The 21751-nt window shown below is 41.6% G+C and overlaps 1 protein-coding gene and 1 long non-coding RNA gene across 2 annotated transcripts in view; one reads left to right on the top strand and one right to left on the bottom strand.

Moving 5' to 3' along the window:
- LOC122767132 overlaps positions 1 to 21751 on the top strand; it is a 160438-nt gene that overhangs the window by 125438 nt on the left and 13249 nt on the right. The window lies entirely within an intron of this gene.
- On the bottom strand, positions 1223 to 16542 carry LOC122767131 (leucine-rich repeat neuronal protein 3). The gene is made up of 2 exons (XM_044022504.1): positions 16189 to 16542; positions 1223 to 5270 (listed from the first exon to the last, which is right to left on the bottom strand). Exon 2 carries the CDS (start codon positions 4840 to 4842, stop codon positions 2713 to 2715), a length of 2130 nt encoding a protein of 709 aa, XP_043878439.1. The 5' UTR covers positions 4843 to 5270; positions 16189 to 16542; the 3' UTR covers positions 1223 to 2712.

Genomic DNA, 21751 nt, shown 5'->3' with positions numbered 1-21751 from the left:
TCTTCAATGTGGATTAAATGGTGGTGAGACAGCTCACTGGTTCTTTTCACACTGGGCTTAAATCTAGAGGATTTGTTGCCCTAATATAGGTATGTTTTGAATTTACGAATGACAAAAAAGGTCATATCCCTGCCTGTGGAGGGAGATTGTCAACTGTGAGGGCTGAGAGAGAGAGAGAGAGGGAAAAAAAGATATTTATGGAATTGTATGAGATTAAGGCAGACAGCAGGAGAAATGAGTTTCCATATAACATTAAGTCGTTTAGCTTATTCATTCAAGTATGTTATCAAATCATGGGACAAAGACTCGCAAGCTGCTTTAATTTCATAGAACAGGTCAACTCATTTTGTGGCCTCTCTTGTTGTCATGATGTGTTTGTCTTAGCTCCTCCAGTTAAAAGAAGAAAAAAAAAGGATGGTTGACTTTTTTCTTGTGTGTGCGCACTTAACTACTGTATGTCTTTGACCTTGTATTTGCATGTACCAACACATGCTTGCTCCGTGTTCCTGTAAACCTTTTTCGCTCTGCCAGTCTCGTCTGTGCCTGCATTCAGTCATGACCCGAGCACTACCTGAGGAGCACGGTGTGTCATATTTTAACTCCCTTTGTCTTTGACAGATGCCTTGGCTCTAAAAGCTTCTGTCCGTGGTGCTGAAGGCTGGCCTGATGTATGTGTGTTTGACTCCGTTTGATAAATCCGCCGTGTCACTCCGCCTCTGACAACCATTCATCATGCTCCGCTTTCTCATTTGAAATGTTCTGTGTGCTGGATAATTCAGTAAGACAAATCAAATGTGAGTCCCAAAGCTTCGAGTCAGCTCTACCCCCCCTTGTTGACTTTTCACTACTGTACTTTATTTCTCCGTCATAAGGACACAGTGTCCCAATGTCTGAGCAGCAGCAACAGCAGCAGTAGTAGGTGAAGCACAGTAGCTATATTGAGACCAGCTGAAGGACAAACTTGTTCTTAATGAGGCGGCTAATGAGTTCTGTTCTTTTGTTACTGTGTTTTTTTTTGTTTTTTTTTTTTCCTTCTGTGGTTGGACAACCAGTCAACCATTCAGCTGAAGTCTCCTGACTTTTCCTCTGTGGTCCGACTTAAAAGACAGTTCTTGTCCTGTACCACTTAGTTATTTTTGTTTTACATACTTGCAGCTGAAACGATACGGTAACCATTGATTGAATAATTCAAAGCAAAGTGAGAAAAAGCAAAAGTAGGCAATTGATTGTAAAAGAAACAATGACATTTATTTTTTTCTTAGCACTTTTCTTAATTAGTCTCTTGTGCCCATTGATCACATATAATACAGTTAATATAAAAATGGCTTTTTACTTTACACCCAAAGCAACAATGAAATGTTTTTTTTTCTTAAAATATGTATGCTAAAAATACTGAGAAAGGATTTTCACTAAAAGGTACCGGAGAATAGCTTGTGATTCTGCAATGATGACATGGCCATGTTTCGCTGTGGCTGATGTTTCTCTTCAGTGTTTCCTCTTCTGTCTTTTCCGCATGTGGTTCTTGTTGTAGGCACTTACCAGGGCATAGCAGACCACTTCTTGAGGCAAAAAAAAAAAAATCTATCAGTTTTTCACAGCAGACATTTCAACATGTCACAGCACAAAAGCACAAGGGTAAAAAAATAAAATGACTGATGTCTGAATTCTATTCATCTGATCCATTTGCAGCGTCCTGGTGATGTGTACGCCGACTCCCTGTACCACAGTTCTGCCTTATTGTGACACCGAAATTCAACAGAGCCATTGTTTTGTTATCAATGCCACCTGTACTTTTCCTACTTTGACATGTCAGAATGTCTGTCGTGTAAAAAGGCCTGTAACCTCAGTTTTTATCAACTTATATCCAACATATCCACATGTTTCACAGTCACCATTGCAATGAGAACTACTGTACACAGCAAAAACAGCCATTTGGAAAAATGTTCTCCGTCGACGCCCATTTTGTAGCAGAATTCCATTATGCTTAATGAGACACTGTAATAAAAAGTAGTCAGCTCCTTACCTTAATTTAAACCCATTTAAACTTTTCAGATACAGAGGATTTGTCATTACATCAACATAATAGCATATCTAACAGTATTTCCATGTAAAATCAAGACTCCATTTTTAAATAGAAAAAAAGTGGGGTATACTGTTTCATCAAAAGGCTTACACCATAGTCACTGTTTGTTTGTCTACTCTACTAAATTGTCCTTCCCATAATAGACAGGTGTTATATCAGTTTCTCTAACTCGTCTATGGATGTTTTGACAAAGCACAGACGGTATTGCTTGGGACCACACAGACAGTTCCACAACTCTGAACACATTTAACAGTCAATTACAAGAGAGTTGACCATCATTGCCGTCATTGTCATCTTCACTCCCTTTTTCACCTGCCTGCATTTTTGCATGAATGTACCGAAATATAGGTTTGTTTGTTTTCTCAGTAAGTGACCACTTCCCGTTGTTGTTAGCTTGGTTTGGTGTATCAGTTACAAAGCCAACACTTCAGCTAGGGTCAACACTGGGAGAGAATGTAGTCCGTTTCAAAACTGTTCCATCCCAGTCCAATAATAGTTTCACCAGTGTGTCTGAGCCGGCGACGGCAATGGGCTTGCCTTTAAAACAGTACAGCAGAAGAGTCCACCCCTGCCCATTGCCTTGTCCATTCAGTGTAGTTGGTGTGTGGTGCTCTACAAAGTTGCACTTCTTAAAATGCATTGTCAGATACATTTATGACTGTGGCTTTCACTTCCACTCCAATTGGCAGTCCCTTACCCGAAAGCCACAGCTTTGTAAAGAATGGAGAGTGCATACTGGTAGCTTCCACTGGTGTCAGTAAAGCTTTGGAGTCGCATTTTCTTACATCCCCATAAAGGTGGTGGTTCCTCAGAGACACATAAATAAGCAGGCAGGCCACTGAAATCACAGCCAAGAGCACACCAAAGACAGTAATTACTGCTGCATCCCATCTTTCTGTATCCTTAGCTTCCAGCTTTAATCCCTTAGTGGTGACATTGACACATTTGGTGTCATGGGTGTAGTGGATACTGCTGACATCCACACATACTTTGTAGTGAGTGGCGGGGCTGAGATGTGTGAGGTTGAAGACCTGGATATCAGAAGGAACTCTGGTGGTAAATGCTATAGTGGGGTGGCTGACATCGGACAAAGTGTACCATTTAATAGTGGGAGCCAGCATGCCGGAACCACCTTTCCAGGAAACCAGGATGGAGTGAGACTCTACTGACTTGATCATGACATTCAGAGATCCATTCACAGGCTGGGGAAAATATCCATTCACCTCTACTGAGACAGATTTGAGATCAGCTCCAACCAGATTATGGGCAACACAAGTGTAAAGACCAGCCTCGTTTTCTGTGATGTCATAGATGTCGAATGTTCCCTCTGGGTGCATATAGAACTTGTCAGAGACGGTGTTGGGCAGAACCCTGGTACCAGATGGGGTGATCCAGTAGATGTCCGGCTCTGGTTCAGCAAACGCACGACAATGGAGTGACACTGTACTCGCGTTCTGTGCTTTAATGAGCCTTGGCATACTTTCGGGAGAGATGAGTGGCAGACAAATCTCCATCATCTCCCTGAAGTGCACCTGTCGGACATGCTGCCCTTCATACTCTGGAGGCTCCACACAGTACAGTGAATCAGGCTCCATGAAGCGAAGATTGGTCTTGTTCATGTTCATCCAGCGGACTACACAGTCACAGCGGATAGGGTTGCTGTGCATACTGACTTCTCTGAGATTTGGGAGGGAATCAACAGTAATCCTGTGGAGGGCACTGAGTGCATTGCCATTTAGCATTAAGGTTTCTAGCCGTGGTAGTTTGTAGAAAGCTTTAGGATGGATGTAAGAGAGCTTAGGATTGTTGGTGGCTTCTATTTTCGTCAGCTCAGGAAGGTTATTGAGGGCAAAGCTATCGATGGAAACTAATTCTGGCATGCTATTGATCCCCAATTCTTTAAGATGAAACATATCCACAAAGTCCCCTCTTTGTATCCTCACAATGGGGTTTTTATTGAGATCCAAAAACTTTAGATTTTTTGCATTTCTCAGGGCTGAATGGGGCACCTCAGGGAAAATATTATCATAGAAAGAGATGCTCTCTAAGTTATCCAGACCAGCCAGTGCATCTTCGGGAAGTTGTGACAAGTTCATTCTGGTGAGAACAAGACTGCGTAGGTTGCTGAGAGGTTTGAAGTTCATATCATCAACAGAAAGAATTGGATTCTCACCAATCATCAGAATCTCAAGGTTGGGCATGGGTTCGAACCACTCTCTTTTAATGACCGTCAGTTTGTTAGAATTGAGATGGAGACGAACAAGGTTGCTGAGACCCTGGAAAGCCAGTGTAGAAATCGAGGATATGAGATTGTGATTCATGTAGAGCTCCTGAAGATTCGCCACCTCTGCCAGGCATCGTTCTGGCAAATTTTGTATTGAGTTTTCTTCCATATGAAGGGAGAGCAGCTGAGGAAGGTTTCCAAAATTGACATCACTGATCAAGGATAAGTTGTTTTGTGATAAATCAATCTCTGTGATATTTGCCAGGTAATCCAGGGGTTTGTCAATCTTAGCAACATTGTTAGTTTGCAGTAATAGTACTTGTGTGCCCGCTGGTAATGTTTCTGGCAGTCTGAATAGTCCCAGGTCATTACAGTCAACTGTCTGTGCCTCCATATAGACAGAACTGGGAGAAAACCAGGGTCTAATCTCGCATACACAAAGCTTTGGGCAATCCGACCTCTCCTCAGTGGCCAAAACAAAAGAGGCCATGGCCAAGCCAACAAAAAGATGATCCACGAATGACACGTCCTTCATATTGGACCGGTCCAGTAAGAAATCTGTCCTTGTAGATTAAATGGTATAAATATATATTCACAAATACCGAATCATGTGATGCAGCTGCTGAGGCGATTGACTCACCGCCCCTTCCACGGCCACCACCACTGCTTACAGTGGGGCTCCCAAGAGATCTTTTTGTCTTGCTGTGTAGACGCTGACAGATGGAATGACCAATCACTGTTGCCTGTTGATGTCAGAGTTCAGCGCCAAGAGTGCAGCCAAGTAGACCCAAGAAGGTGGATGGGGGATAGTAAAAATAGATGGACTGATTTTATACCTCAAATGACAAATGTTGAGCACATTTAGGTATCCATGAAGGCTGTTTCGGCTCTTTCGTCAAATATGTTCATCCTCATTTATCATCTTTACTAGCTTCCATTGTCCACGGCCCAGTCCATTCTTACCTGTGTGAGACAACAAGACAGAGAGAAATGGTGTGAGTATTACCTGATAATAGATGTGAATAGGCAAAGTGGTAAGAGAAGGATTTGGGTGTACTGACATTTTGTTATAGGCACACTGATGTATGTTGACATTTACATGCACTTCCTTCAAGACACAACCATGGATTTATATCTGCTTGACCTTCTAGAGTCCATTCTGGGGATGTACTGCATGTGCCCTTACAATATGGCTTTCATTCTCAGTGTAAGCGGCATTCGTCTATTATTGGTAAAAGAAAAGGTTTCACTAAGATTCTTAAATGGCAGACATCCATGTACTTAAGCCTTCAGAGCAAGATGGATAATGACAGTGGAACATGTTAGTGACTGACAGTCAGGCCATTTATTTAATCCAAGAATTTGGCCAAGACACAGTTCGCAAGCCACCACAAAATTGTAAATAATTATGCTGTCTTTGACGCTTATAGAAACAACTCACAGCTCAAAATAAAGCTAGTCTGACTCTCGCATGTGAAAATTGATACTTTATCCGAGACTAATATACATGCCACATCATTTTTTAATTTCTCAGTGGGGGTTTTCTGGGCACTAGACAGAGAAGTCTAGTAGTGTATGAATTCCCCACTGAGAATTTGATCAATCAAATAAAATGGGCAGAATGTAAATATATGCAAATGAATTATTTTAATTGTTTCAGGTGAATCACTTGTCAGTATAGGTTGAAAACGTGTGGGTCGCATACATGTTATGTATTTTGCTGTGTTTTTGTAATTTCTACATTTGCATTATTAAAAATGGCTATTGTGTGACTGGTAATGGGAAAAAAGAGCCAGAAATTATGATTTTGAGCACATTTTTTGGCACAGTTATTGGCCCTGATGTGAATTGAGGCAGTAATGGGATTGTGAAAGCCCAAGCATTAAAAGGCAAACAAATCCATCAATGACCAGATTTCTGCTTGTTTATCTGACATGCATGGTGTAGAAGACAAAAGATAGTTTTTTCTTTTAGTTTGCACAGCACCAAATATGACTGGGAGATGTTTTTTTATGTAGTGTATCTTTGAACATCATATTATTATATTTCCCGACCATCTTTTGTGATGGCAGAAGCTCCACAGTTGAAGTGTACCATGTAATTTGTCATATTTTACTGCTTCTCAGTGAACAGATGGGTTTGATGGCGCTTGTGTGTTTTTTGGGGCTTATAAGACCACACATCACATCATGGGAAAAGTCAAGATAGACGGGGTATGAAATGGACGAAATCAAGAGAAGTGTGACGGTGGAAGGAAAGTGAGGACGGAGGGGGGGGGGTAATTTAATTTCATCATGCTGTTCCCACCTCAGTGGCCACAGGGGTGTGTGCGTGTGTGTGTGTGTGTGGGGGCAAAATAAATAAGTAAAAAGATCTGAAGGGAGCTGAAACGCTGCAGTTTGCCCCAATGGCAAAGCCAAGCTAAGGGTTCATTTCTCAACCTCTACTCCAGCACCAGCAAGAGTCTGGTCTGCAGGGGGGAGGAAAGCAGACACGGAGTCAGAGAGAGTGGGGGTATTATTTTTCAAAAGCACCTGGCACTTTAATAAGCCGCAACACCCAGAGCATTTTGATAAACAGGGTTTAGCTGCTCTCCTTCAGCAGGCTCTTCATTGTGGGCTACATAGTTGATCCGTGCTGCGGAAACAAAGGCCAGATTCTGTAATTTAGCCTGCCCACCAAGCTCTTCTCAACTTATCACAATTACCAGCAGTTTAATGTGGGAATGTTATCTGTTAATGTATAGGTATATTGTGCAATCACTGCTGGAGGCTGTAAGAGGCATAGTAATTGTGTCAGTGGGGACATATTTGGACTCCCTTTTTTGCAATCAATATTTTCTGTATGTGAGTTTGCAGTGCTCAGAAACAAAGGGCCGGTATAGAAACTGCTGGCCTATAATGGGGGGAAAAAGTGTTGCCACACATTAGGTAATTATTAAAATTTGATGACAAAACGTAAGAAGGACAACAGATGGTAAGAGGGTTACCAAGACAATAGATTGTAACATGTACGTTTAGTTTAATAGGAATAGTTGTTATTGTGGGGCAATAATTAGTGATCGAGACAAACAGGATTGGTGAAAATTAAATGTTGAGGATGACAGTTAAATAATGTGAGACAATCCTTCATAAAGTTTTACAACAAATGATCATTTTTAGTGATTAGACAGCAGCTAATTTTCTCAATTGACAATTTATTTGTTTATTCTGTAAAATGTCTATAAAACATGAACAAGACAACTGAACCCAACGACTCAGAGACTTCAATTTAACCCACGAAAATGACCCATTTTATCCTAATCCATTTACTATTATAGACTCCTAACCACCGTATATTAACAGCCATTTTCATCCTTTGTGTTTCCTCTGTTATGCTTTTGCAAAACACTGCCCAAAGTACCACTGCAAAACAAATCTAGTGCATGCATCTATAAAAGTCATAGCTTCTCTTTAATAAACCCAACAAATAGCTTAATCTTGTTTAAATGTTTAAGTGAATCATTCTTTGTGCACTGAGCTCTCGATGAGTCAGAAGATTTAATAAAAAGGGTTTAATATCAAGTTATTATTCTGAAGGCTGCTTCCAAATTCCGGCTTCCTGCTCTTATTACTCCGTATGTTTGACCCTAAGTGCACGACCAGGTGAACCAATGCATGTGTGAAAAATGAACGTTTTAATGTAGAAGACACATATGTAAATCAGGTTTAATTTCCAATTTACTGAACGTCAGCTCAGGTCCCAGTGAAGGGCTGTAGAAGGAAAACATTAGGAGTCATTTGTAAGACGAGGCTGACTGAATCAAAGGTGACATCTTGTGTGGCAGTGTGTCTCATGTGGCAAATGTGCCAAGTCTTCAGGCATTTCACCGCCCGAGTATAGAGTTGAGTCAATGACTTGGTTACACAATAAACCAGTTATGGAATAAATACAATTGAGGGGAGACGGCTATGGAAAGCAAGACTTCTACGATGCATTCTTTCAGATTATGTGAACTGTGTAACGTCCTCAGAGCTCGATATACCTAATCAAGACGTCTTACCACATCAGCACACCTAAAAAGCTTTCAATGACACAGCCTCCGTTTAGGAAGCTTGTTTGGCTGATGAAAGTGAGCTTGTTAAGACTACAGTCCTTGCCTTTTATTACACTTAAGGTTGATATACTGTAGTATACTTTCGCACCAAACTACATTATTTAAAGCAAACTATCCTAATCATCTACAGGCAGTTGAACAGGTAAATTGTATTTTATGCCCGCACTACATGAATCCCTGGATAGAGGCAGTCTCTATTCTCCGAGCCTTGCACCGTGACTGCTGTGACGATGGAATCCTCACACCACTTATACTAACCTATTAGTCAGAGGTCCAGTGGAGCTACCCAGCCTCATCCCACCCTCACACCCACTGCTTCTGTGTAGAGCTAATTTCCCACAGTCCGTTGCCCTGTTGCCAGTAATTGAGGCGGAGCAAGAAGGGGCGGGTTAGGCAGAGAAGACATCTGAAACGACTTGCCAGAGGAAGATCTTGAACTTGTCACAGTATCTATGGCGGTTTATTAACCTCTGGTGACCCTGAAAATGCTGCCATTGCACGAAATAATAACCATAAAAAGACTATTACACTGAAGAATTAGCCAAGTCCCTTGCAACGATTGGGAGGGAAAAAAGATTTGTATTGAGCGTAAGTGTTGGACAGAGAGAAAGGTGGTTAATATAATTTGGGACAAATACAATTCAGAGATGGATGCATGTAATCTGTGCTTGGTGAAAGCCTTTGGAAATCTTAACCAAGGAGATACATAATCAGCGAATAGTGATATAAGCCTGAGGGCTTGAAATGGATTCTTGTGTAACCTAATGTCTACCTGCACTAACACATTAAGCAGAAGCTTTGACATTTGCTTGGGGAGCCAATGGAAGCCTTTTATAGGTCAGACTAAGGTGTTCACTCATGGAGCTAACACGAGTTCCCAGGTGTCAGTGGGACGGGGAGTGGGGGGGGCAATCATTCAAACCCCAGTCTCCATAGCACCACCACTACAGTAGCAGACTGACAGTCTCATGCGTTTGTTTTTTTTACTTCCACCTGGCTATAAACATACCAGCCAACGAACAAACAAGCTTCTGCTATCTGGCTCCTTTCAACGGGGTGAAATACAGCTAAGTTATGTCACCTCCATTAGTTCAACCTGCAGCAAGGGCTAAAGAAAGAAACTGCTAACACAACACTGGCATTATAAATTACGATATAGAGAACATACTGTTGCCAATTTAAACTGCCAGCACAGCATGGAGAAATATTGGCATTTATTTGTTTTTATGTTTCTGTCCACCTGAGGAATGTGAATTAAGTATTCACCTTTTTTAAAAAACTCTGCTTTGGGCTCCATAAACCACTGTGGACTAATTAATGACTCTTAAGCAGCTAAACGCTATACTATGTTCACCGGCAAGCTCCCAATGTCACTATTATTGTTGTTTTGTTAATGATTAATGATGTCAATATGGGCATTTGAAAGATATTAAAAAAACTACATAATACTATAATACCTAACTGAGATTGAAGCAAGAAATGCACTTGTTAGTGTTATTTGCTTGGCAAACTAAATGACAAATACACTGTTTGTAATTGAAATCAGTCTTTTTTTCACTGCAAATTTGGAAAACATGTACACAAGTACCAATATGTGCAGTAAGATATCATTCACCAATAAATTGGCTCGATTACGATTAATACCTATTGGTTTGTCACGTCATAATGCAGATTATTCATTTGATCTATCGCTCTTATTAGACATATTATAGCCACGTATCCAGACACAGATTGTCATGCACATGTTCAAGCTGGATTTGAGTAAAAAAAAAAAAAATTAAATAGAATAGAATATTAAGAGATGGAGTCAACTGTATCTGTATACTAACTAAGACGCGGCAAAGAAATGATACAGTCATTGCATCACCATTATGAACTGGTATGTCTTTGGTCCACATTACTCACATATTTTAAATTTAAATAATAGGCCATTTTGCATTCACCGGATAATGTGGAATGTCTCCTCATTAGTATTTGTACATTTATTTTGAAATCTACACTTTTTTTTCCTTCAATAAACTTCACATTAAATCAGCACATGCATTAAATATTGAGAGAAATTTCCTTATTTAAATTCCCATTGGAGATAACTTGCTCTGAGTAAATGGCACCACACTGATGATATACCTGGGGTTGGAATAGCAATTTAAGATTTTCACCCAGTGTCAAGGTGAAAAGTCGGTTCTTGCAAAACACCTTGCACTTTGCTTCCCACTGGGCCATCACCGTCAGACTATCACTAAGACTGTTTTGGACAGTAATGCCACAAATACAGTTTGATTAGTGACCAGTGAAATATGACCACTTTAAATTAATGAGTGTGCACAGTCAGGGCACAGGGCGCTGGTCCTGGTGCTGCTAATTCAGGCAAGCCTGACTCAAATCGGCCGAGCAGCCAAACAGCCGGGCAGAACTGTTTGTTTTATGCTGTTTATTGAAATGAGTTATAAATCTCCCCTACCCTCTCTTCACAGGGCTTGGACAGGATTTTGCAGAGTGGGGACTTAGAGAAGATTACTTTGCCGCAGGTTGGGGGTTGGGTCCTTATAAATGGCCTGTGAGGTGTCGGGTTGACCCACAGTTTTGTGTAAATATAAAATCATTTATTATACAACGAACACATCCTATGAGGGTTATGACATGCATAAAGGGGAGGGAAATTTGCAAGATCCGAGCGGTAGAATAAGTCCAGATGTCGGGTTTTGTGGGGGAGCATATTGGCCCTGAGGGAAATGATTACGGGGCCTGCGCGGTTTAAGTGGAAACAAGGCAGTATTGCATCTGCTAAGAGGTAGACATTACACTCACTGAGGTAAAACTGGATGGAAGACATAAAGGTCAGACCTAAGTGGAAAGTAGGGCGCAGCAGGATTGCCTCGTCTTTCAGGAGAATAGCCTGTGTATTGTAGAAATGGGAATTTTGATCCACTGGTAATAAGCCTCACAAGGCTTTCTTCTTCAAGTCACACCCCTCTCCCTCTCCCTCCCTGGCCCTTTTTTCCCTCTGTGCTTGTTCTTTTTTTCATGATATTGCAACCCCTCATCTCTTTTTATAAACCTTGTCTTTTTTGTCCTGTTTTCCCACAATTGTCTCCTTTTTTCAAACCTTTTACGTTCATCCTTATCTCCTCTTTTAGTAACACGATCCTCCCAAGCAATGGGGTTATAGATTAGACGTTAATCTCATCTCCCTGCATATCAAGGTTCCCGTCCTTCCTCCAAGGTATCTCACTGTCCTGTTTGACCGTTCTCTCCAATTTCCTAATTACTTCAGGAACAGATATGATTTAACTTGATTTTTTTTTTATGCTTCTTTAAATTAGAACAGACTCTGTCACGCAATACTATCAGACCTGACTGAGGGAGCACTTTCCGTGTATACAGGGGCAGCCGGAGCTGAACAACCTGTCTTTATGAGCAGTGGAATTGAATCTTTCGTGGGGTTTTCAGTCACACTCCAACCTCTTTGCAGCCATCTCACTTCTGTTGGCAGAGACGCTGTAGCCCCTTGTCTGTCTTGACAATGAATGAACCACTTCCTGTGAGTGGAAATATAGCCATCGAAACACTGCTATACTGAGAAACACAGATGTCCTTGTTTGTATTTAAAAGGTCCACAGGCTTCACAGGCTAATATGATTGCACCAATTCTTGTGATGCTTAGCGTTTCAGGGTAAATGACTGCTTACGATGTGAAACTAAGTGAAAATGCTTAATGACACAGCAGCTCAGAAATGTTTCTGTTTGACCCTGGATGTGTTGTGAACGTTTAGCATCACTGTAGTGCAACCTAACCACTCCTGTCAGATATTGTGGTTAAGCCCCTTAGTGGGTGGGTGTCTCTGGACGGCTTTACTGTCCCTCCCTCTGCCCTTCACCTCATTGATTTATGATTATACTTCTACCTAGGTAAGGGATAGTCCATTAAAGGAAACCCTCTATGTGGTGTGCATAATGAAGATTCTAGTATGTATGTGGGCTCGAGTCTGTGTGTGTGTGGGAGCGGAAGGAAACCTTTACCCTTACATCTGCACTTGCATGGCCATAAATCAGTGGCAAGTCAACTGTTAATGTAAAATCAATTTTCCAAATTAACCACATGACCCTCAACTTTGGTTTTTCAGCTCTTTTTTTCTGGACATATCGCGCCCTTGTGCTGAGTAAGGAAGAACATGCGTCCTGCACTATTGAACGCTACAGCACACCCACCTGCAGTCATGCAAGCACAGAGCAGACAGGAAAACACGCAAAGGGAACTTGTATTAGCATAAACGGGCCTGCACATGTAATTAAGCCGACAGTATTCTCACAGATGGCATAAAAACAAACAAAAACAAACATACACAGGATGCATGCATAGCGCACCACATGGAGAAAGAGCCCAGCTAGGTCCCCTTGTCTAATTCACATTGTGCTGCATCTATTAAAATTAAGACAAGGTATCCAGCTTAAGGCTTCTGCTGATAAGGTCAAAGGCATAGCGAACATTCCAACGCTCATTTCTCCCCCAACATAATCGCACTCACTCTTGACAAAAATCTGCATAATGCTCCATGTATAGCTGCTAGCCAAAATGAAAGAGGGGAGGTGTGAGGAGGAGAGAGAGGCACAGACGGAGGCGGGGGGGAATGACGCCAACAGCATATCCCTCAAAGTCAGAGCCAAATTGAATCTGCAGGTGCAAATGTGGCATGTGTGCTGCCTCTAAGATGCGCAGCTATCTATATTTATATGAATAATATATGGCTGGTCAAGGGGCCAAAAGCCTGCAGGGAATAAGTTGCAACGGCAGACGGAATCAATCGTTATATGCCAGTGAAATGCATTTATCGCTGCCTTGGACCTCTTTATTATGATTTCATGGGGTTTGATATGGGCTTTCTCTATCTCTTTTCATACTCGTCGTCAGCTGAAACAGATGAAAGAAGCTGCACTCTCCAATGGCACCGTGGCTTTCACCTTTTCAGGAGCAAAGCAGCACAGTGACTAAGGGATCTGAAGACGGTGCAGGCTTTTTATGCATATTTCTATGTATGCCTGACATGCGTTGTACACATGTGCCTGCATATGTGTGCGTAATCCTCTGCGTCGGTCTCTGCAGCTTCATCAGTGCATGAATGCCCTCTCGATACGGCGTCACTTCCTCGCCAGGCTTTTCATTAGTGCTCCGAGGGCCTATATGTTTCAGTCTAAATGCAGAGCAGATGGGCAGCACAGCAGTGGCCCCTAGATGTTCTATCCTTCTTCTCTGCTCATGTTTGAAACTGCAATCTGGGCACATGTCCCTGTCACATCCATCTCTGATTATGAATCTGCGGAATAATGAGTAAGTAATGGCTTCTTTTTTTAGTCTTGTTTTCAAATAATTCACATTTATCTAAATACAAGATCAATTAAGTGGTTTCGCAGTACAAATATAACAAATACCACTTTTTCCATATCATAGCCTCGAGTGTCAACCAATACAGATACTGTCTTATACCTTAATATATGTCCAAAGTGCCTAAATGATGACATGTGCACCCCTCACTCATATTCTGGTCACTTGGTATTGGTCTCTATTTACAGCCCGTGCTTGATTAAGCATTTATGTGATATTTAGGGTTTTTGGATCAAATTGTATTATGCAGTTTTCTATTTCTGATACAATGATACAATGATTTTGGCCTGTATCAGACCGATACTGGTATTGAAAATCATATTGGCTCATCCCTAATTTTATCCACCCACTTCAGAGATGTTTGCTAGTTAAACACTTATGCAAATACAAAAGGAAATGTCACTTTGTCGTATACCATTTGGAAATGTATGTACTTAAATGTCCTTGATGCTGCGATGACACACTGGTTGAATTCACACTTTCTTGTTTTCCCCTTTACTTATTCATTTGTGTCTTCTCATCTAATCATCGAATACATCCACAGACAAACACACGCCATTCCTGTTACCCTCTGTCTGTGCCGATTCCATTTTAATGGAAGCCTGTGTTTGTTTGGGAACAGGATGCTATCAGGGAGCCTTTGCTTGGCTGCACAGGCTGATCCCCTACAGCCTTCTTGTGAATATGTTTACATGCATTTCACTCAGGAGTCCCGATAGTTCCTTGGGCATCTTGTTATCACCATTATGGAGGGAAAATATATATAAATCTTGGGATTAATTAGATTTTCATAGGGCAATTGTAGGCTTCTTTAATAGCACTTAGAACCAAGAGTAGCATTTTCCACCCACTCAGGAACCTGCTGCCCCTCTGCCTATAGAGAAATGAATATGGAACACCCACACAGTGCTGTCTATCATGCTCCCAAAGCCTCTACAAGGCCACTACTGGCACAATAACCCCTCACCTTCCCCTGCGCCCCTGCTTTCTACCGATTCACGCGCAGATCAATAGGCAATTCGCAAAAGCCACTCACTGCAAGCGTATGACTTGTTGTGGACATGTACTATTGATTGGTTTTTAAGCAAATGTGTCCAAATTAACCAAGAAGCCAATTTGGGCTTTGTTTTTGTTTTTTTGCACCGTTCCTATCACATTAAGGGTGCCGTAGTGGCAGCGCGAGGGTCGAGCCCCGCAAAGCTTTCGACAATTTTGAAAAGTCACTCTTGAGAAACCGCATATGTGCTCGGCTTCACTCAGCAGGTGTAGTCAAATCAAAGTGGGAGCAGTGCACGGTGTCGGGAGGCTGATGGGGCTTTTCTTAGCGTCGCCGGTAACCAGTGTGAGGGGAGGGCATGATGGCCCTCGTGTGGCATTTCACTTTGTTTTTTCATGTCGAGCAGCTGCTTTTGGGTGAGTCATTCACACCCTGTAGGCCAACATCTATTGTATCCATCATCAGGGAATGAGCAAGGAGACACACACACACACGCACATCTGTACAGAAGATGACAGCAGTCAGGTTCAGTGGCCTCCCCTTGGTGGAAATCACATTTGTCATTATCAGCCGTTATCCGAGCATCTGCCTTTGAAATATTCATGATTATTACTTTTTTTTGCTGCGTGACATATTTTGGACAGAGAAAGAGAGAGGGAGAGAGAGGGAGGGGGAGAGAGAGGGAGAGAGAGAAAGAGAGGGTAGAGAGACGCCCCACTGCAGGTATGGGATTAGTGCCTACCTTTTTTCTCTCTCTCTCTCTTTCTCATATATGTGTGTGTGTGTGTGTGTGTACACCGTACATTGATGGTAAGATCATAGTGTGTGTGTGTGTGTGTGACGACTTCTGTGTTTACAACACGACGGTTGAAAGGAGAGGTGGTGGTGGGGCAGTCTGTAGGTTTTTCTTCGAGAAGTATCTAATATACGCTCACTATGCAGGACATGGCACTGCCAGTCACACACACACACACATACGCTGTGAATTGTTTTATTTCATTCGCCCTGAGCACGCTCCCTCCGTCAAGGGTCCGGTTTCTTCGATGTGCATATACCCTGCTTTAGTTGCGCAAAAGCGCGTCTCCACGTCAAGTGCGTGCTCGGGCCAGTCAACAGCAAAAAAATAATAATAATAATAATCATGAAATGAATTGTTTTCCTTTATTTCTCAACCTGCTCACGTGCGACTGTTCTTTGGAAGCACATTGTATAGATGTATATAGATTTTTTTTTTTTTTTGATTTACAGACCGCACACACGGTAACGGAAACATCCCCGAATCGCCGAAACCCAGGCGTTTTTCATTAACTTGGTTAGACGCGTTGCGCAGACGCAATCTGCGCTATCACGCGCGACATGTATCAAATTACAAGACATCCATTAAAGGGAGTAAACAGAGTAAACTTACCCCGATTTAACAAGCATAGTCCTCACAACAGTGTGTGTGTGTGTGGCGTCTATATTCCCATCAAGTGCGCCGCTCCAATGACGAGAGAACCACAGCGCGCGACATAAAAGCCAGTCAACAATGTGTGGTCTTCTTATTTTCACGCAGTTGATGAGAAATCTGTTCCAGACTCCTCCACGGCGGGGGGAAAAACACGAGAGGAAAATCAACGCAAGCGAAGTCCAAAAATTCAGCTAATGGAGAGAGAGAGAGAGAGTCGAGCGTTGCCTGTGCCCTTCCGTTCCCGTCTTCGCAGCGGCTATTAAGGGCGCATCTCTCCCCTCGATCAAGTGTCAGGCGGACCACATAGATGCGCTGCCGTCTCCTCAGCAGTCATTAATATCAGAGTAAACCCTGACTCTCCAGAGATGCAGCCAATAGCGAGAGAGAAGCAGGCGAGCAGCTCGCAGCATCCGCGCTCTGGTTGGCTGAGAGGAGCTGTCAGTCATGTCCCTGAAGCCTGTTCTCATCTGTGGCTTCCTCTGTTGGATGTAAGGCACGCTGTAAAAAATATCCGTCTGAAAAAGTCTCCTCATGAACTTCAGAGTACAGAGATTGTAGAAAGACACACTCACAAGTGTGTACATGTTATAAAAATGAGGAGATAATGTTAGAAAACCCTAAATCTCAAAATATCTGTGTATTAACGAAGAAGAAAAAACACTGTAAAAGTACGCCAACACCATATTGTGCGTGTTACATTTGAAATTGAAACAGTATAAAACCTATTTAAAGTAACATTTGTTTGAGTCTTTGTCTCAGTCTCCAGAAACAGGCCAACAAAAAACTACAACTCTCTCCTCTCTGGTGACAAAGATTCTCCAGCTTCCTGCAACAGCGCGAGTAAAATAACCATAATAATCAACTTCTCAGTTTTCCGATAGCACAAACTGTCGCATAATTACGGTAATGCAAAGTGCGCTCGCGCTAACATGTCGTCTACAATACGCTCTGTGTTTGATTTTTAAAAACATCACTTCAAGATACTGCATTTGGAACAAGAGTACCATCAGTGTGAAGCGACAGTGTAACCTCTGTCCGGACTTTCACTGATACACAGCAGAAATATCAAGCATGTTCCATAATCATCAGCAGGCAAACAGACTCTGTCACAGCTGTGTTGGAGGCAATAACACCTCATAATTACCCTTGTAATATGAAACCCATCCTGTTACCTGGCATGTTGCATTGGTGTGGGAGAAGTTCAGGATGTCAGGATGAACTCTGTGTCAAATGTGGCAGCTTATTAAAGGTTGTTAAAGGTTCAGCGTGTAAGAGTCGCAGATTGCAAACGAATGGATGGCGCAGAACACAGAGTGTTTGCAGAATAAGCAAGGCACATAAAAGGTTCATTCTATGGCTATGGATGCCAAAACTTTATTTTATTTTGAAGCAATTATACGCTCAAACACGTGTCAAACGAAGTGATTGCATACAGCCCAACACACATACATTCTTGCATCATAAATATGTAATTTTATTGTGAAAGATATATTATGCCGTATCAACACCCGCACTTTTATTTTGAAAGTCTGTGAGATATGGTCACAAATATCGTTATTGTGATGGAATATCTTGGGTCCCCTCCTGACCAGACTACATGCTCAGTGGCCCCCAGGTCTTTTGATTTTAAGGCCCCTGTCATGTATAGTACATTACATCACATGTCAATAATCAATTGTTCCACATTGGATATGTGATGCTTCCTCTCTGTAACGTGTAAATGCAGCGTGTAGACAGATTTACATAGTAATTTAGCTGTTTAGCATGAGAGTGATTGTGCAGCTTTGCAAACACGACATGAGTCCCTCGTGTGTGTTTGTGATTCGAACATGTGGGCGAAGATGGGGAAAAGAAACCTTACAGACAGCAACACAACATCATGGCGTCTTTCAATAGGGACATAAATCTGCGCCACAAAAATGAAAGGCACAGTGCGTTCAGAGCTTTAACACCAGACGTTATAAGACAGGAAATTATTTAGCTTCAAATTGTAATTTACATTTTTGAAAAACTCATGTTATTTATTCACCGTAACATCTGCCGTCTGTGTCCGTGCACTGAAATCTTTAAGTTTCCACATCACACTTAAGTCAAGTTGAACAGGACTCAAAATCTAAATCAGATTTGAGCTCACAAAACCAAATGTGAGGTTGAAGTAACAGCCCTCTATGGTCAAACATGTCAGAATTATGCATGACATCAGCACAAAAATGCAGCGGCTTCCCCTGGGTTCCTTTTTCGAGCAGCTGTATATTTGGAAACCATCACAAGCTCTGGCAGCCCGGACCAGCAGCAAGCTGCCACATTTGGAGTGCGGGTAGGTTTGAGATGGACATTTTTTGCAGTGCGGGGGAATGTGCAAGCAAGGCGGCAGGCAGGCAGGGAAGAAAATGGATATCTGTACCTATTAGCTCTACAGCTCCCGCCTTCACATCCCAGGAGGATTTCTAACACAATGTTCTACAAACTGATGGTCCTGGAGGTCGAGCAGGGTTATCCACAGCTTCCCGGAAAGAGACAAACCTCATCTGTCAGCCCAAAGGGTTCAGATCCAAAAACTGCATCAGCAGGCTGCTTTAAACATATAAAATGAAACATTTCTGAATTAAAATATCTATTAGAAACGAGTGTGATGACATTAGCATAAGCAATTCTGACACATTTTTCTGGTAACAGACTATTTTATTTTTGGCAAACACCATCACAGTGAGGAAGGAAATATTCATGTGTACTTGTTAGTGCGTTTGTCTCTTGCAGTTTCATTTTGTAATGTATTTGGATCACAACTGCTCATTTGCCGCACATTCTGCCATTGAATCTCTGCCTGTAAAGCTCAAACGCACAGCAGGCAACAAAACAACACTTCCCATGATCCCCCGCTGCTCCTCGACATCATCAAAGTCCATTTATTGTAATTCTTTTAATTGAGAACCCCCCCTCACATCAGACATTACATACTTTGTGTTTAACATCATCTGTGTCTGATTTCAAATGTGTGCACTTGTATTTCACTTTAAATGATGGTAATTACGGTAGAGTTTTACACGTCACTCCCATTTCTGAAAAGCCTGCAGAATATTGAAATGTCATTTAAACACACTGCAGGTGCACAATAGTATGTATATTAATAGATATGAGTCATGCCAGTGTGTGTGTGTTTGTTTGTTGACGTGGGAGACACATAAACCAGCGATCCAGTAATGTTTGAAAACAGACGCATGGCGAAGCAGACACCTCTCTTCTTCACACATTTATTGTTTCCTCAGTATCACTATTAATGACAGTATCGCTAACAGGATGGCGGCCTACACCTGACGGGGTGATACATTTGTTGTTTCCACCAACATAATTATAGATAGATGGAATTCACAGCCTAATGAAGTCATGGAATGATCTCAACGATGAACTAAAGAACCAAGTTAATACACAACCAACTCTATGTATGATGGAGACGGATGTATAGATCACTTTACTCTGAATATTTTTTCTTTTCTCGTCCTTGTAACTGAAGTGGGCATCTTTCTGTTTTTGTGTAGTTTATATCATTTCACTTTCTTACAATTTTGTAAATGCTCAATATTATTGGTTATTCTTGCCTTGTTTTTATTTCAGTTTGTTCAAATACATGAATTGATTCATTCATTCTTTGCTGGGATAATATTTCTGACCCAGCAGCGGCTGCATTGTTAATGTCGTGGAATTATACATTCAGCTGTGAGTCTTTGCTCTTGCACCCCGTCATTCAAGGGCTGAACAGCTTTGACATGAGAGGCATTATAATCAACATAAACTCTTACCTCCTCCTCCACTCTTTGACGGGTGAAAGTTATACTGTATACAGTATGTATTTCAAAGAGAAACTCACCTTCACACAGATCAAACTGCAGAGAGAAACTTCTACAACATGCATTAACGCATTCCACAGTACATTATATACTGTTCATTGTTTGATACCTAACACAATTTTTCCCAAACCTGCTGGTGCGTATCTTATTCTTTGAATCATTACTTCAGAAGAAAAAACAAAGCAATGAGATTTTCTGCTCCTCTCCTGTTGTTGCTTTTGTTATTAGAATTACTTTTATTATGGCCCGAGCACACACGCGGTGGTGAGTGCTCAGAAAACCTATTAGAATTCATGGATTGATAATTATTTTTTTCTTCTAAAAGGATTGCATGTTTAAAGTACTAAACATTGGCACAGAAATTAGACTAAAAAATAAAAAATAAAGTAAATACGTACAATTCATGCAAAATGGCTCAGTAGCGCCCCCCCATTGGTGAAACTAAGTTGCACCAAATTTCACAAAACTTGGTGGAAACATGTCACAGCCCAAGAAGAACCAAAAAGTCTATCGGGACCAAAGCCTCAACTCAGCAGGAAGTCAGCCATTTTGAATTTGGCGTCCATCTTGGAGAATATTATGACCATTTGCCACAAAACAGGAAGTGCTCTGTAACTTTGTCATATATTGACCGATTAGCTCGAAACTTTATACGACAGCGATGAGGGCCCTCGCAATTATTGTTAGTATCTATGGCCCCATTATCAACAACGACATGTAACTGGCTTATGGTGTATAGCCTAAAATAATTTTGTGGTGGGGGTTTTTTCAGTAAGTGATAAATGAACAGTAAGTAGCTAAAAACACTTTCCACAAAGATCAAACATATAAAGCACCCGACACTTTGATGTTCAGGATGAATGGCATTGATGACTCCTATACTATACATCTAGACCTGACTGTGCATTTTTGCCTTCTCTGCCTCGGACCTTTACTGTATAATTTGACCGTGATGAGTTCACACCCCATGAAGCCAGCGAAAGGTGCGCTCGGCGCATCATAAAACCACAGCTTGGCAGCGTCGAAGCAGAGCTCCGATTTTTCATAGACAAAAGAAACATAATATCACCCTGCCATGAAAAATATGCATCAAATGTAATACGGTGAAACATTATTTTGGAGACCGGTGCTTCCTGTGACAAGGCCTGAGGTGTTTATAGTGTGAGTTATGCCTTGCTCATTTGTTGTTTATTGCAGAGTTTGGGGAATATTCTGAAGGCATTTCATGGTGACATTTTGCGATGTGTTCCGCATAGGGAGAAAAGGCCGCAGAGGGCAGTAGAATTTATTGACTGAATTTCACAGTTATAAATGGGTCTTTTACAAGTGACATAAAGAAAATGATCTGTTCACCGCCTCCGCCGTGGAGATCTGTAAACTTGTTTTGTGCTCTGGCAGCAGTCATGGCACTCGTATTGAATAAAGTTTCATTCAATATACTTTTGCTTTTGTTTTTGATAAATATTGTGTATAGAATTGAAGATGAAGGCAAAGTATTTAAGGCGCGTGAGTGGTTTCTTGTGCTGAAGACCTTAGGTGCCACATAATATGGTTTCCAAGTAATATGTTCACCCTCCTCGGGCACTGTATGAACACCCTGTGTTTACATTTCTCTATATAGCTTGAGCCATGTTCACACCCTGCCTTACATGTTGTGCAAAATCCTTAAGACTTAT

The sequence above is a fragment of the Solea senegalensis genome, linkage group LG3, assembly GCF_019176455.1.
Source record: "Solea senegalensis isolate Sse05_10M linkage group LG3, IFAPA_SoseM_1, whole genome shotgun sequence".
Taxonomy (NCBI): Eukaryota; Metazoa; Chordata; class Actinopteri; order Pleuronectiformes; family Soleidae; genus Solea; species Solea senegalensis.
The sequence above is the reverse complement of the archived record's forward strand: the minus strand, read 5'-3'. Positions and strand labels throughout refer to the sequence as shown.

Bases quoted from the DNA above. Each gene is read 5' to 3' on its own strand.
- LOC122767131 (XM_044022504.1), bottom strand. From the start codon at position 4,842: ATGAAGGACGTGTCATTCGTGGATCATCTTTTTGTTGGCTTGGCCATG.